The sequence below is a fragment of the Scylla paramamosain genome, chromosome 14, assembly GCF_035594125.1.
Source record: "Scylla paramamosain isolate STU-SP2022 chromosome 14, ASM3559412v1, whole genome shotgun sequence".
Taxonomy (NCBI): Eukaryota; Metazoa; Arthropoda; class Malacostraca; order Decapoda; family Portunidae; genus Scylla; species Scylla paramamosain.
In genome coordinates, this window is record NC_087164.1 from 6,712,423 (window position 1) to 6,727,422 (window position 15,000).

The 15,000-nt window shown below is 41.3% G+C and overlaps 1 protein-coding gene across 1 annotated transcript in view; it reads left to right on the top strand.

Annotated features, from left to right (window-relative positions):
- LOC135106803 (nephrin-like) overlaps nucleotides 1–15,000 on the top strand; it is a 75,148-nt gene that overhangs the window by 28,866 nt on the left and 31,282 nt on the right. The window contains exons 5-7 of the mRNA XM_064016123.1: nucleotides 2,307–2,458; nucleotides 4,060–4,204; nucleotides 6,868–6,998. Of these exons, the coding sequence (XP_063872193.1) occupies nucleotides 2,307–2,458; nucleotides 4,060–4,204; nucleotides 6,868–6,998 (428 nt within the window). The remainder of the gene's footprint in view (nucleotides 1–2,306; nucleotides 2,459–4,059; nucleotides 4,205–6,867; nucleotides 6,999–15,000) is intronic.

Below are 15,000 nucleotides of genomic sequence, written 5' to 3' on the forward strand. Positions count from 1 at the left end.
ATTAAAAATAGAATACTTCTCTTGTGGAGTACTCAAACGTACTCAACTCTTTGTCCTCGCATTCCAAGAGAGATGTTCCTCTTGCACCGCCAACCTATCATATTCATTATATGATATCTTATATTCATTTTATTCCCAGCCATTCTTTCATTGTAGGAAAACCACTGCAGGAACCTGTACATCACACTATAAATTACTACACATTTCACTCCCATATCTTTACTAGACAAAATAGATCTATTAGATATATTTTTATTATATGTCATATATTTTATATACCTTTATATCATCATATTTTCATTTCTGCTTGGATATGATATTTTTTTTTAAAGGAAGCGGGGAGAGAGAGAGCAAGGAAAGTAGTAAGGAATGGATAAGTTGGCTTGCGGGACCCAAAAAATGATCAGTATAGATCAGGATCTAATCTGTCATTTCACGCTCTGAAAATCTCATCCCTTGAAGGCTGTCTTCCAAAACCTGGGTGAGAGACTTTTCGGTGCTCACTTCACTGAGAGCGTTTTGGAAGCAACTATAGATATAAGGAATATAGATATCAGATATAAGGAATGCAAAGAGATTATTAGTGAGCAGTTAGTTTCTGTCTTTAGGAAATCACGAGTCGGGTGAGGTACCAGTAATGTGGAGGCAGGCAAATGTAGTACCCATCTTTAAGAAAGGAGATAAAACTTTAGCGTCTAACTCTAGACCTGCCAGCTTAACTTCAGATGTAGGTAAAATATTAGGGTCAATAATAGCGAGGAACATTAGGGAACATTTAGACAAACATAACTTGATAAATCAATCACTTCATGGCTTCACGAAGGGAAAGTCTTGCCTGACAAACTTGTTAAGTTTTTACAGTAAAGTGTACGAAGCAGTAGATAATGGTGATAGTTATGATATCTTATATCTGGACTTTAGTAAAGCATTTGACAAGGTACCCCCTTCAAAGGCTCCTGAGAAAGGTTAGGGCACACGGGATAGATGGGAAGGTGTTAGGCTGGATAGGGTCATGGCTTAGTGACAGGCGACAAAGAGTTGTAATAAACGGCTCGAAATCTGAGTGGGGCCATGTAATTAGCGGGGTGCCACAAGGATCAGTATTAGGGCCATTGTTATTTCTAATATATATCAATGACTTGAATAGTGGAATTAGTAGTGATGTTAGTAAATTTGCGGATGACACAAAGATAGGTAGATTAATTAGGTCAGAATCGGATGCCATTGCCTTGCAGGCAGATTTAGATAGAATGAATGAATGGACGGATAGATGGCTAATGCAATTTAATATCAATAAATGCAAAGTGCTTAGCGTAGGTAGAGGAAACCCACACAATAGGTACACATTAGACAACCAAACTCTGGTAGGTACAGGGTACGAGAAAGATTTAAGAGTTATAGTTAGCTCTGAACTCCGTCTCAGGAAACAATGCATAGAAGCCAGAAACAGGGCAAATAGGGTACTAGGATTCATTTTTAGGAGTGTTAAAAGTAGAAGGCCGGAAGTAATATTAAAGTTATACTTGGCGCTGGTCAGGCCTCATCTAGACTACGCTGTGCAGTTCTGTTCCGCACATTACAGGAAAGATATAGGTCTATTAGAATCAGTACAGAGGAGAATAAAAGGATACAGGGGATGAGGAGTATTCCTTACGAGGCGAGATAGAAGTTCTTAAATTTACATTCTTTAGAAAGACGTAGGTTAAGAGGGGACTTGATAGAAGTCTTTAAGTGGCATAAGGGTTATAACAAGAGGGATGTAGGCAAAATTCTTAGGATCAGCAACCAGGGTAGAACAACAAATAACGGGTTCAAGCTTGAAAAATCTAGGTTTAGGAAAGAGATAGGAAAAAAATTGGTTCTCAAATAGAGTGGTAGATGAGTGGAACGGACTCAGTAATCATGTTGTTAGTGCTAGGACACTAGAGAGCTCTAGGAGAAGATAAGACTGGATTATAGATGGGGATAATAGATGGAAATAGGTAGGTATATTTCATACAGGGACTGCCACGTGTAAGCCTGGTCGCTTCTTGCAGCTTCCCTTATTTCTTATATTCTTATGTTCTTATAGATATTGAGTTGTATGTTTTTATTTTTATTGGGAAAATGTTGGAATAAAATGCCTCTACATGAATGTAGCCGGATGTACTATTGTAACCTGCTAACACTGAACACAACAGCATCATTACAGACACTACAAACTGCTGACTGACCATGAAGGCAGGAAGTGTTACCCCACACTGTACACAGCAGGAGGACCACCAAGGCACTGGTGCTGACTAACCTTGAATGGTCTATTCACACAGTTCGACCCTTGGACGTGACGATACATCACATCCGAGAGCCGCTGTCTGCTGGCCGCACTTATGAAGTGTTATGTTCCTCTCGTGGGTCTCGCCCTCCCGCCGTCCTCACCTGGTGGTGGGGTTCCGCGAGAGTTTCTGCCGCAGACGATACCGTAAGTAAGAAAGAAATGTGTTGTCACCTTCAGTTTTAAATATCTATAATGTATGATTTCCTGATACAGATACCCCAATCTTATTCTGACTTGTTTCAATGTTCATGATATTTTTTTGCATTTTTATCATATATATATATATATATATATATATATATATATATATATATATATATATATATATATATATATATATATATATATATATATATGAGACAGAGAGAGAGAGAGAGAGAGAGAGAGAGAGAGAGAGAGAGAGAGAGAGAGAGAGAGAGAGAGAGAGAGAGAGAGAGAGAGAGAGAGAGATCTGAATGGGGTCATGTAATTAGTGGGATGCCACAGGGATCAGTATTAGGGCCATTGTTGTTTTTAATATATATCAATGAATTGGATACTGGAATTAGTAGTGATGTTAGTAAATTTGCGGATGACACAAAGATAGGTAGATTAATTAGGTCAGAATCGGATGCCATCGCCTTGCAAGCAGATTTAGATAGGATGAATGAATGGACGGTCAGATGGCAAATGCAGTTTAATATCAACGAATGCAAAGTACTTATCGTAGGTAAAGGAAACCCACACAGTAGGTACACAATCAACAACGAAACTTTAGTAGGTTCAGGGTACGAAAAAGATTTAGGAGTTATAGTTAGCTCTGAACTCTGTCTAGGAAAGCAATGCATAGATGCCAGAAACAGGGCAAATAGGGTATTAGGATTAATTTTTATGAGTATTAAAAGTAGAAGCCCCGAAGTAATATTAAAGTTATATTTGGCGCTGGTCAGACCTCTTCTAGACTACGCTGTGCAGTTTTGGTCCCCACATTACAGGAAAGATATAGTCTATTAGAATCAGTACAAAGGAGAATGACTAAAAGGATACAGGGGATGAGGCGTATTCCCTACGAGGCGAGATTGAAGCTGTTAAAATTACATTCTTTAGAGAGACGTAGGTTAAGAGGCGACTTGATAGAAGTCTTTAAGTGGTATGAGGGTTATAACAAGGGGGGTGTAAGCAAAATTCTTAGGATCAGCAACCAGGATAGAATAAGAAATAACAGGTTGAAGCTTGACAAATTTAAGTTTAAGGAAAAGATAGGAAGAAATTGGTTCTCAAATAGAGTGGTATATGAGTGGAACGGACTCAGTAATCATGTTGTTAGTGCTAAGACATTATGGAGCTTTAAGAGAAGATTAGACGGGTTTATGGATAGGGATGATAGTTGGAAATAGGTAGGTATATTTTATACAGGGACTGCCACGTGTAAGCCTGCTCTCTTCTTGCAGCTTCCCTTATTTCTTATGTTCTTATGTTCCTATGAGAGAGAGAGAGAGAGAGAGAGAGAGAGAGAGAGAGAGAGAGAGAGAGAGAGAGAGAGAGAGAGAGAGAGAGAGAGAGAGAGAGAGAGAGAAATTTTCAATCATGCGGCAACTATTTCCAGAGTATTTTGTCATTGACTATTATTCGTTAGCATTTCTGATTTGTACGCTTTCATATCCCTATCACTTTTTCTCTTTAGAGGAGAACATAACAGACGAAGGCCAGGGCATCAGACGTAATGAGTTGTGTTGGCACATCAGATCTTCCTTTTCTTCTGGTAGACTTCGCACGGCGGGAACGTGTCCACCTCCATGGTCCGGCTTACCCCCAACGCCTCGGACGACGGGCGCCTCCTGGCGTGCAGAGCGGAAAACCGCAACCTACCCACGGCCGTTATCGAGGATACGTGGAAGTTAAGCGTGTACTGTGAGTGTCTTCTGCTTGGATAGTAAACAAACTTCACACCTCTATCATGTTCCTTATATTTCCTTTTGTTTCTCCCTTTTGTATTCCCTGAACTTCTCTTAAACAGTGAAAATGTACAAGAGTGTTATCTAAACATTACATGCATTTCTAGTTAAAAAGGACATATCAGAAACGAACTGATGTAGCATTAAGTGGGTCTCTTCTTCCGATGCCAGAATCACTTCCGTACAAGAAACTTTTCTCTCGTAAAAACTTTTGTTTCCTTTAATCTGTCGAGAGACAAATATAATCACTAATAGATATCAATATCAAGTTTACAAACCACGCATACAGATTTTTTTTGTCTACTTTTATCTTCTGTCCCCTATTTGAGCGGTCTGTTGTTGCTATGGTAGGCCTTTACTGTTCACTCAAACCTATGTTTAGTAGTATTTAACAGGATGCCGCTGTGTTGCCTACTTCACTCCTTTATTTGATAGCTTGAAAACTAAGGATAAGAAGACTGTCTTTAATGCTTGATTAAAAATGTTTTTGGAAATATCCAAATTAAGGAAAAATCACTTTGTGAAATATCTCGAGTTCAGCAATAATAACATTCTTGCGATAATGTTTCCATATTAGTAACATTACTTCAGCTCAGTTTACCTTCGAAATAGGCCATTTTCGTTGATTTTCTTTGAATCAACAATGTATGTAAAACACACACGATAAAAGGTAATGAAAAAAAAACAATAAATATTAAGTGTAAGGGAAATAAGATCTTCGGGATGCATATAACAATTAAATGCCTTTGTTATTTATAAAACTTTTTTTCTTGACGATACCTAAGATGAGAAAACATTCCTGAATACACTGTAAATTGTACTATAAACAAAATACAAACGAGTCTTTCTAACACATAGCCACTTTGGGGATGTTTGAGTTAGTGAGCTGCATCAGTTGCCTTCCTAATAAACTTATTCGTCTTTAATCAAGTTAGATGAGAACTGTCCAGTGTACTCTCTAAAAACTTAACCTTGCTTTAGGAGTCTTCATTCCACCCTCCGTGCTGACAACTGACATTTTTTTTCTACAGATCCAGCCAAATTCTTGTTGCCACTAGACTGAAACAGTCTTTGATTGCCAATATTGGCACAGGGGATACAGCGTTTCTGGCAGTTGCATATATTTTTTTTTTTTTTTACCATTTCAGGCTTTTCCCTTGATCATATCTTCCCAAGGGAAAAAAAAAAAAAAATAAATATATATATATAGAGAGAGAGAGAGAGAGAGAGAGAGAGAGAGAGAGAGAGAGAGAGAGAGAGAGAGAGAGAGAGAGAGAGAGAGAGAGAGAGAGAGAGAGAGAGAGAGAGAGAGAGAGAGAGACACACACACACACACACACACACACACACACACACACAAGATTACGCCCCTAAAGGCGCCGCGCACGGATCGGTACAGACTCAGCGCGATTCCCACTATGGTGTGAGCTTCTAAATCAGACTTAGCTTTAGGATTAATGTTAAGTATTTCCCTACCTCCTCTGTACATTTTCAGTTTGTAAACTGCCTGAATAATAAACCGCTTATTATTATTTTTATTATTATTATTATTATATCACACACACACACACACACACACACACACACACACACACACACACACACACACAAAAGTAGAGAAGATATGATCAAGTGAAAAAAAAAAATATATATATATATATATATATATATATATATATATATATATATATATATATATATATATATATATATATATATATATATATATATATATATATATATAAACGACCTCGGCTTTCCAGCAACTATATGAATATATGTTGCTTGGTTAGCTGTAGATGAGTGGGTGGGGGACATGAGAGAAGTGTTAAGAGGGAGGTCCTTCACCCATGGAATACTTTCGAATGTTGTAAACACCTCAGCTCTCCTTTTATCACCTTTATCAATACACGTCTCTTTATTTCCAAGTGTTCATTTCATTTCTTTTTTTCTCTCTATCTCTACTTACATGAATTTCGCGATACAAGAATTTTCTGCTCAGTTAATTCCTTTCATTGCTGGGCATCCATGACTTAAGGACAGGGAAGCTCTCATATTACGTTCCTGTTCGTACGCTCCACTGGTGAAAAAATTAAGCTACAGTTTGTACTAATCAGCAATTATTGTTGATTATTTATTTTTATTTATTTATTTATTTATTTTATTTTAGAGTCTACGAGCATCAAATCAGATTTTTTTTATATATATTTTTTTGTTCGGGTTGAAATATTAATAACCTGCACAATTGCAATGATCATTTATTGTATTCTTTTATTTAGATAATCTTATTACGCGATTGTTGGGTTCGCTGATTTATCTTTGTATAGATCCTGGATATCTCAATGCGATTACGGTTTTTACAATTTTCTTTTGCTTTTCCTGCATTTAGTTTCAGAGTTTAATATGAAAATCTGTTTATTGCTTCATTCGTTTTTTTTTTTTATGTTACGAATTAAAAAACCTGATATATGTCCAGCACTGAACGCTCAAACTCGCCTTCCTGTCTCACATTCCAGTGCTCCCAGTCACATTTGTTTCTCTCTGCCTACTAAACTTATCCTCTCTCCTTTGACGCCCTCATACCTAACTAGGCTTATGTAGTTTTCTACGTGTCCCCAGACACCCCGACGGCAGAGGCGATGCTCGGCGCGTCGCTCAATCCACAGAACATCAGAGAGGGGGACGACGTGTACTTCGAGTGCCACGTCAAAGCCAATCCACGGGCGTACAAAGTCGTCTGGAAACATAATGTAAGTATTAAATATCACGTTCTCCTGTGTAAACGTACTGATGCGTTGCGTTTATGGTGTGGCAAAGGAGTGACTGTAAACCACTTGCGTTGTACTCACTTCTCAATTTATTGGGATGCGGTCAAACCTGTTAGTTATAATAAGTACATCACTTGATAGGAAATAATTGGAAATCCTACAATAAGGCAGTGTAGCTGTGCACTTCATAGGGATATTTGTAAACACTACATTACACAACATCATCGTCTCGAAACAAACACCGAACTCTACATTATACAACATCATCGTCCCGAAACAAACACCGAAACATCTAAGTATATTACTGACACAGATAGATATGATTAATACATAAGTAAATAATACATACGCAATTGCGGAAACAGTCGAAGGTCCTTGTAGAACGCAATGAATGCCACTCAATCACCTCAATCCCAGAGCAGACTCCTTGTCCACGTAACGTGGCAGAGGCGCCCCGTAGAGTTTATGAACTAGTGCCTCTGCAGCTGAGATGATAGTGGCACAGCTGGAGAGTGGTGAACGACACAGGTCTTGCCTCTACGGCTTCCACAAGACTCAGCCCCTATGGCTGAGCCCCCCTTATTTCTTCCCCAAGTTCACTCCCTTGACCCCCATTAAACTATGTCCCAAGTTCACCCCCTTGACCCCCATTAAACTATGTCAACCCTTACCCTGCCTCGCGCTGACCTGGTTGAGGGGAAAAATGATGGTCTAGATAAAGGCTGTGGTGTCCTGTAAACAAACACCCCTCTGTTGCTCGCCTTCTCGTCCCGTCCACATACCAAGTAATGTTATAAGTATAATATTAACCTTGTAACGTAACTTATGGCAAAGTACAGTAGTGTAACCCTTATCTGGGGCGTGTCATGATAAGAACATAACAAGATAACATGATAAGAACATATATATATATATATATATATATATATATATACGAGGTGTGTCATTAAAGTTCCAGGACTGGTGTCCTAAAAGATGAATTTCAAACCCAAGCCACAAACCACCATATTTCCCCTTCAAAGTAATCCTTCTGGAGTATACAACTGCGCTCCCAACCCTCTACAGTCACTAATCTTTTTCTTACGTGCTTTTAAAATCATGTCCTCTGTTGCAGGTCGTTTAACAATGAGCGCTGAACAGCGAACAAACTTGAAGTTTTTGGTGCAGTTGGGGAAAACGCCGTCAGAAGCACTGGGTATGCTGCAAAAAGTGTACGGGGATGAGACAATGTCACGCTCACGTGTTTTTGAGTGGTGCAAGAGGTTCAAAGAGGGCCGGGAGGACGTGGAAGATGACCCCAGGAGTGGAAGACCCTCAACGAGCAGGAATGAGGCCAATGTTGAGCGTGTCAAGCAGATGGTGCGTGACGATCGTCGGTTGACTGTTCGAAAGATCGCAGATGAGCTTGGCATGAACCACAACAGCGTGTGGAAGATTATCACTGAAGATCTGGGCATGCGGAAAGTCTGTGCGAAGATGGTGCCGAGACTCCTGAACGATGACCAGAAGGGACGACGCATGCAGGTGTGTCAGGACATCCTCGAGCGTCTGGAAACTGAACCAGACTTGCTCAGGAGAGTCATCACCGGCGATGAGTCCTGGGTATTTGAGTACGACCCGGAGACCAAACGCCAGAGCCTTCAATGGAAGAGTCCGGCGTCGCCACGGCCGAAGAAAGCAAGGCAGTCCAGGTCCAGCTTCAAGGTCATGTTGATCGCTTTCTTCGATGTGAGGGGCATCGTCCACTGCGAGTTCTTGCCACAGGGCCAGACAGTCAACCAACATGTGTACAAAGAAGTACTGCGGCGTCTGCTTCGTGCAGTGCGCGAGAAGAGGCGGGAGTTGTGGCAGGGCAACTCGTGGCTGCTTCACCACGACAATGCGCCTGCTCACAATGCCCTGAGCATCAGAGAGTTCTTGGCCAAGAAGAACATCGCCGTGCTGGAGCAACCGCCCTACTCACCTGACCTCGCTCCGTGCGACTTCTTCCTCTTCCCCAAGCTCAAGGAGGTCATGAAGGGGACCCGTTTTGATGATGCGGACGACATCAAAAAGGCCGTGACGACGGAGCTGAGGAGCATCCCGCAAGAATCCTTCCAGCAGTGCATGCAAGCCTGGCAGAGAAGGATGGACAAGTGCATGCGGTGCCAGGGGGATTACTTCGAAGGAGATAACCTATAGTTTGTAGCCTGGATGTGAAATAAAACTTGTGTGGCACCAGTCCTGGAACTTTAATGACACACCTCGTATATATATATATATATATATATATATATATATATATATATATATATATATATATATATATATATATATATATATATATGAAAAGCGGACGAGAACAGGCGTTGATGAGAAGCAGTGAGACTGACCTGGATGCGTTTCGCTTTATCAGTCATTTAATTATGACCAAGAAAATGTCTTATTCTATCATATGGCCTTTGCATCTCTCGCTTCCATCACTGCATCATTTCAGGATACCCAGCAATGATTAGGAAGTGAATATGAACTGCGGTATTCAATATTTCAAACTCTACTTGAAATGTCACGGTTCTTTTCTCAGTCTACGGTTCATTAAATCAATGCCCTTTTTTTTTTTTCTAGTATCTCGTTCGCTTGCATGGGACGCTAATGGACCTGTGACCTTTTTATGCAGTTTTGATAGACTTCAGTGCCAAGTTTGAGTCTGCAATGAATTCCTAAACTCTGACGTTAAGCTTACTTAAGTTATTTTTTTTGTCTACGAAATGTTCCAATAGTGAGATCATGAAAACAGAAAGCGTAATGATAAAAGCGGTTCATGTGCTAGAATCCAGAAACTAGCTATCATAAAAGTAGACGAAAGAAAACGTCATAATTTAGCGTTTTCCTGGAAACTCTACTGTGAAGGAGGGACCATCTTAATTTTTGGTAGTGTTTGTTGTGTTTTTGGTCTTATGGTGGTGATTTCTTTTTCTGATCTCGTCTCCAGGCTCTGAATGCCTTATACCTTGGAATACTGAACACCATTGATACCTTATCGGATATTCAATAGAGATAATCTGAAGGACGTCCATGCTCTTCTCAGACTGGAAAAGAAAAATATCAGTTGTATGTTTCGACAACACCTTAATATATATATTTTTCTTTTTAATGTAGGAAGGACACTGGCTAAGGGCAACAAAAATCCAGTAAAAAAAAAAAAAATGCCCACTGAAATGCCAGTCCCATAAAAGGGTCAAAGCAGTAGTCAAAAATAGATGGATAAGTGTCTTGAAACCTCCCTCTTGAAGGAATTCAAGTCATAGGAAGGTGGAAATACAGAAGCAGGCAGGGAGTTCCAGAGTTTACCAGAGAAAGGGATGAATGATTGAGAATACTGGTTAACTCTTGCGTTAGAAAGGTGGACAGAATAGGGATGAGAGAAAGAAGAAAGTCTTGTGCAGCGAGGCCGCGGGAGGAAGGGAGGCATGCAGTTAGCAAGATCAGAAGAGCAGTTAGCATGAAAATAGCGGTAGAAGACTGCTAGAGATGCAACATTACGGCGGTGAGAGAGAGGCTGAAGACAGTCAGTTAGAGGAGAGGAGTTGATGAGACGAAAAACTTTTGATTCCACCCTGTCTAGAAGAGCAGTATGAGTGGAACCCCCTCCAGACATGTGAAGCATACTCCATACATAGACGGATAAGGCCCTTGTACAGAGTTAGCAGCTGGGGGGGTGAGAAAACTGGCGGAGACGTCTCCGAACACCTAACTTCATAGAAACTGTTTTAGCTAGAGATGAGATGTGAAGTTTCCATTTCAGATTATAAGTATAGGACAGACCGAGGATGTTCAGTGTAGAAAAGGGGGACAGTTGAGTGTCATTGAAGAAGAGGGGATAGTTGTCTGGAGGGTTGTGTCGAGTTGATAGATGGAGGAATTGAGTTTTTGAGGCATTGAACAATCCAAGTTTGCTCTGCCCCAATCAGAAATTTTAGAAAGATTAGAAGTCAAGCGTTCTGTGGCTTCCGTGCGTGAAATGTTTACCTCCTGAAGGGTTGGACGTCTATAAAAAGACGTGGAAAAGTGCAGGGTGGTATCATCAGTGTAGGAGTGGATAGGATAAGAAGTTTGGTTTAGAAGATCATTAATGAATAATAAGAAGAGAATGAGTGACAGGACAGAACCCAGAGGAACACCACTGTTAATAGATTTAGGAGAAGAACAGTGACCGTCTACCACAGCAGCAATAGAACGGTCAGAAAGGAAACTTGAGATGAAGTTACAGAGAGAAGCATAGGAGCCGTAGGAGGGTAGTTTGGAAATCAAAGCTTTGTGCCAGACTCTATCAAAAGCTTTTGATATGTCCAGGGCAACAGCAAACGTTTCAACAAAATCTCTAAAAGAGGATGACCAAGACTCAATAAGGAAAGCCAGAAGATCACCAGTTGAGCGGCCTTGACGGAACCCATACTGGCGATCAGATAGAAGGTTGTGAAGTGATAGATGTTTAAGAATCTTCCTGTTGGGGATAGATTAAAAAAGTTTAGATAGGCAGGAAATTAAAGCAATAGGACGGTAGTTTGAGGGATTAGAACGGTCACCTTTTTTAGGAACAGGCTGAATGTAGACAAACTTCCAGCAAGAAGGAAAGGTAGATGTTGACAGACAGAGCTGAAAGAGTTTGACTAGGCAAGGTGCAAGCACGGAGGCACAGTTTCGGAGAACAATAGGAGGGACCCCATCAGGTCCATAAGCCTTCTGAGGGTTTAGGCCAGCAAGGGCATGGAAAACATCATTGCGTAGAATTTTAATAGGTAGCATGAAGTAGTCAGAAGGTGGAAGAGATGGAGGAACAAGCCCAGAATCGTCCAAGTTAGAGTTTTTAGCAAAGATTTAAGCGAAGAGTTCAGCTTTAGAAATAGATGTGATAGCAGTGGTGCCATCTGGTTGAAATAAAGGAGGGAAAGAAGAAGCAAAGTTATTGGAGATATTTTTGGCTAGATGCCAGAAGTCACGAGGGGAGTTAGATCTTTGACACTTTCTGCTAATGAAGGAGTTTTTGGCTAGTGGAGAATAGACTTGGCATGGTTCCGGGCAGAAATATAAAGTGCATGAGATTCTGGTGATGGAAGGCTTAAGTACCTTTTTTGGGCTACCTCTCTATCATGTATAGCACGAGAACATGCTATGTTAAACAAAGGTTTGGAAGGTTTAGGTCAAGGAAAAGAGTGAGGAATGTACACCTCCATGCCAGACACAATTACCTCTGTTATGCGCTCAGTAGACACCTGCCGAAACGATAATTACTCCCAGTGAGGTCTAAAGCACTGTTCAGGGGGTGCTGTGAACTTATCATTAAACCCAGCTGTGACCTCACTGAAGGTTTCCCTTTGTGTCTCACAACACAAGGGGGTAGTCACAGCCTGCCCTCTAAAGACAACTCTCTTCCTCCACACAAAACTACAAGCACCTAATAACACACACACCCTTCACTCAAAAAATTTTAAAATCATGGCGACTCCTACACCAGCCTCGGAGTCCCCATCTGGGGAGGGGACCATAAATGTCCCCAGGTCGGACTGCCTTTCCGTCGACGACCCTAAGTGTCTTGACACCCCCCTCAACTTTTTCTTCATTAACTTCTGCAACATTCGCGGTCTAAGATCTAATTTTCAATCTGTAGAACACCACCTCTCCTCTTCTAAACCTCATCTTCTTTTCCTCACTGAAACTCAGGTGTCTGAGGCAACTGACAGTAGCCCCTTTTCTGTTCCCTCCTACTTTCTCTATCCTCATTTTCGATCCAAAGCTGGATGCTGCGTTTATGTGCGCAATGACTTAACCTGCTCTCGTGCCCACGCTCTTGAATCTTCCGAGTTTTCCACCATCTGGCTACGACTACAGAGTCATTCTCATACTAAATTTATCTGTGCTGTATACCTCTCTCCTAACTCCTCTGACTATAAGAAATTCTTTGACTACTTAACTTCCAAAGTGGAGCACATTCTGACCCTCTTCCCTTTTGCAGAGATCTCCATTCTTGGAGACTTCAATGTTCACCACCAGCTTTGGCTTTCCTCTCCCTTCACTGACCATCCTGGTGAACTAGCCTACAACTTTGCTATCCTCCATGACCTAGAGCAATTGGTGCAACACCCTACTCGTATTCCTGACCGTCTTGGAGATACGCCCAACATTCTTGACCTTTTCCTGACCTCTAATCCTTCTGCTTATGCTGTCACCCTTTCTTCTCCGTTGGGCTCCTCCGATCACAATCTCATATCTTTATCTTGTCCTATCACTCCAATCCCTCCTCAGGATCCCCCTAAGCGAAGGTGCCTCTGGCGTTTTGCCTCTGCTAGTTGGGGGGACCTGAGGCGGTATTTTGCTGATTTTCCTTGGAATGACTACTGCTTCCGTGTCAGAGACCCGTCTTTGTGTGCTGAGCGCATAACAGAGGTGATAGTGTCTGGCATGGAGGCGTACATTCCTCACTCTTTTTCTCGTCCTAAACCTTCTAAACCTTGGTTTAACACAGCTTGTTCTCGTGCTATACATGATAGAGAGGTGGCCCACAAAAGGTACTTAAGCCTTCCTTCACCAGAATCTCATGCACTTTATATTTCTGCCCGGAACCATGCCAAGTCTGTTCTCCAACTAGCCAAAAACTCCTTCATTAACAGAAAATGTCAAAACCTTTCAAGATCTAACTCCCCTCGTGATTTCTGGCATCTAGCCAAAAATATCTCCAATAACTTTGCTTCTTCTTCTTTCCCTCCTCTACTTCAACCAGATGGCACCACTGCTATCACATCTATTTCTAAAGCTGAACTCTTTGCTCAAACCTTTGCTAAAAACTCTACCTTGGACGATTCTGGGCTTGTTCCTCCCTCTCCTCCACCCTCTGACTACTTCATGCCTCGTATTAAAATTCTTCGTAATGATGTTTTCCATGCCCTCGCTGGCCTAAACCCTCAGAAGGCTTATGGACCTGATGGGGTCCCTCCTATTGTTCTCCGAAACTGTGCCTCCGTGCTTGCACCTTGCCTAGTCAAACTCTTTCAGCTATGTCTGTCAACATCTACCTTTCCTTCTTGCTGGAAGTTTGCCTACATTCAACCTGTTCCTAAAAAGGGTGACCGCTCTAATCCCTCAAACTACCGTCCTATTGCTTTAATTTCCTGCTTATCTAAAGTTTTTGAATCTATCCTCAACAGGAAGATTCTTAAACATCTATCACTTCACAACCTTCTATCTGATCGCCAGTATGGGTTCCGTCAAGGCCGCTCTACTGGTGATCTTCTGGCTTTCCTTACTGAGTCTTGGTCATCCTCTTTTAGAGACTTTGGTGAAACTTTTGCTGTTGCCTTGGACATATCAAAAGCCTTTGATAGAGTCTGGCACAAAGCTTTGATTTCCAAACTACCCTCCTACGGTTTCTATCCTTCTCTCTGTAACTTCATCTCAAGTTTCCTTTCTGACCGTTCTATTGCTGCTGTGGTAGACGGTCACTGTTCTTCTCCTAAATCTATTAACAGTGGTGTTCCTCAGGGTTCTGTCCTGTCACCCACTCTCTTCTTATTATTCATTAATGATCTTCTAAACCAAACTTCTTGTCCTATCCACTCCTATGCTGATGATACCACCCTGCACTTTTCCACGTCTTTTCATAGACGTCCAACCCTTCAGGAGGTAAACATATCACGCAGGGAAGCCACAGAACGCCTGACTTCTGATCTTTCTAAAATTTCTGATTGGGGCAGAGCAAACTTGGTATTGTTCAATGCCTCAAAAACTCAATTCCTCCATCTATCAACTCGACACAATCTTCCAGACAACTATCCCCTCTTCTTCAATGACACTCAACTGAACATCCTCGGTCTGTCCTTTACTTATAATCTGAACTGGAAACTTCACATCTCATCTCTAGCTAAAACAGCTTCTATGAAGTTAGGTGTTCTGAGACGTCTCCGCCAGTTTTTCTCACCCCCCCAGCTGCTAACTCTGTACAAGGGCCTTA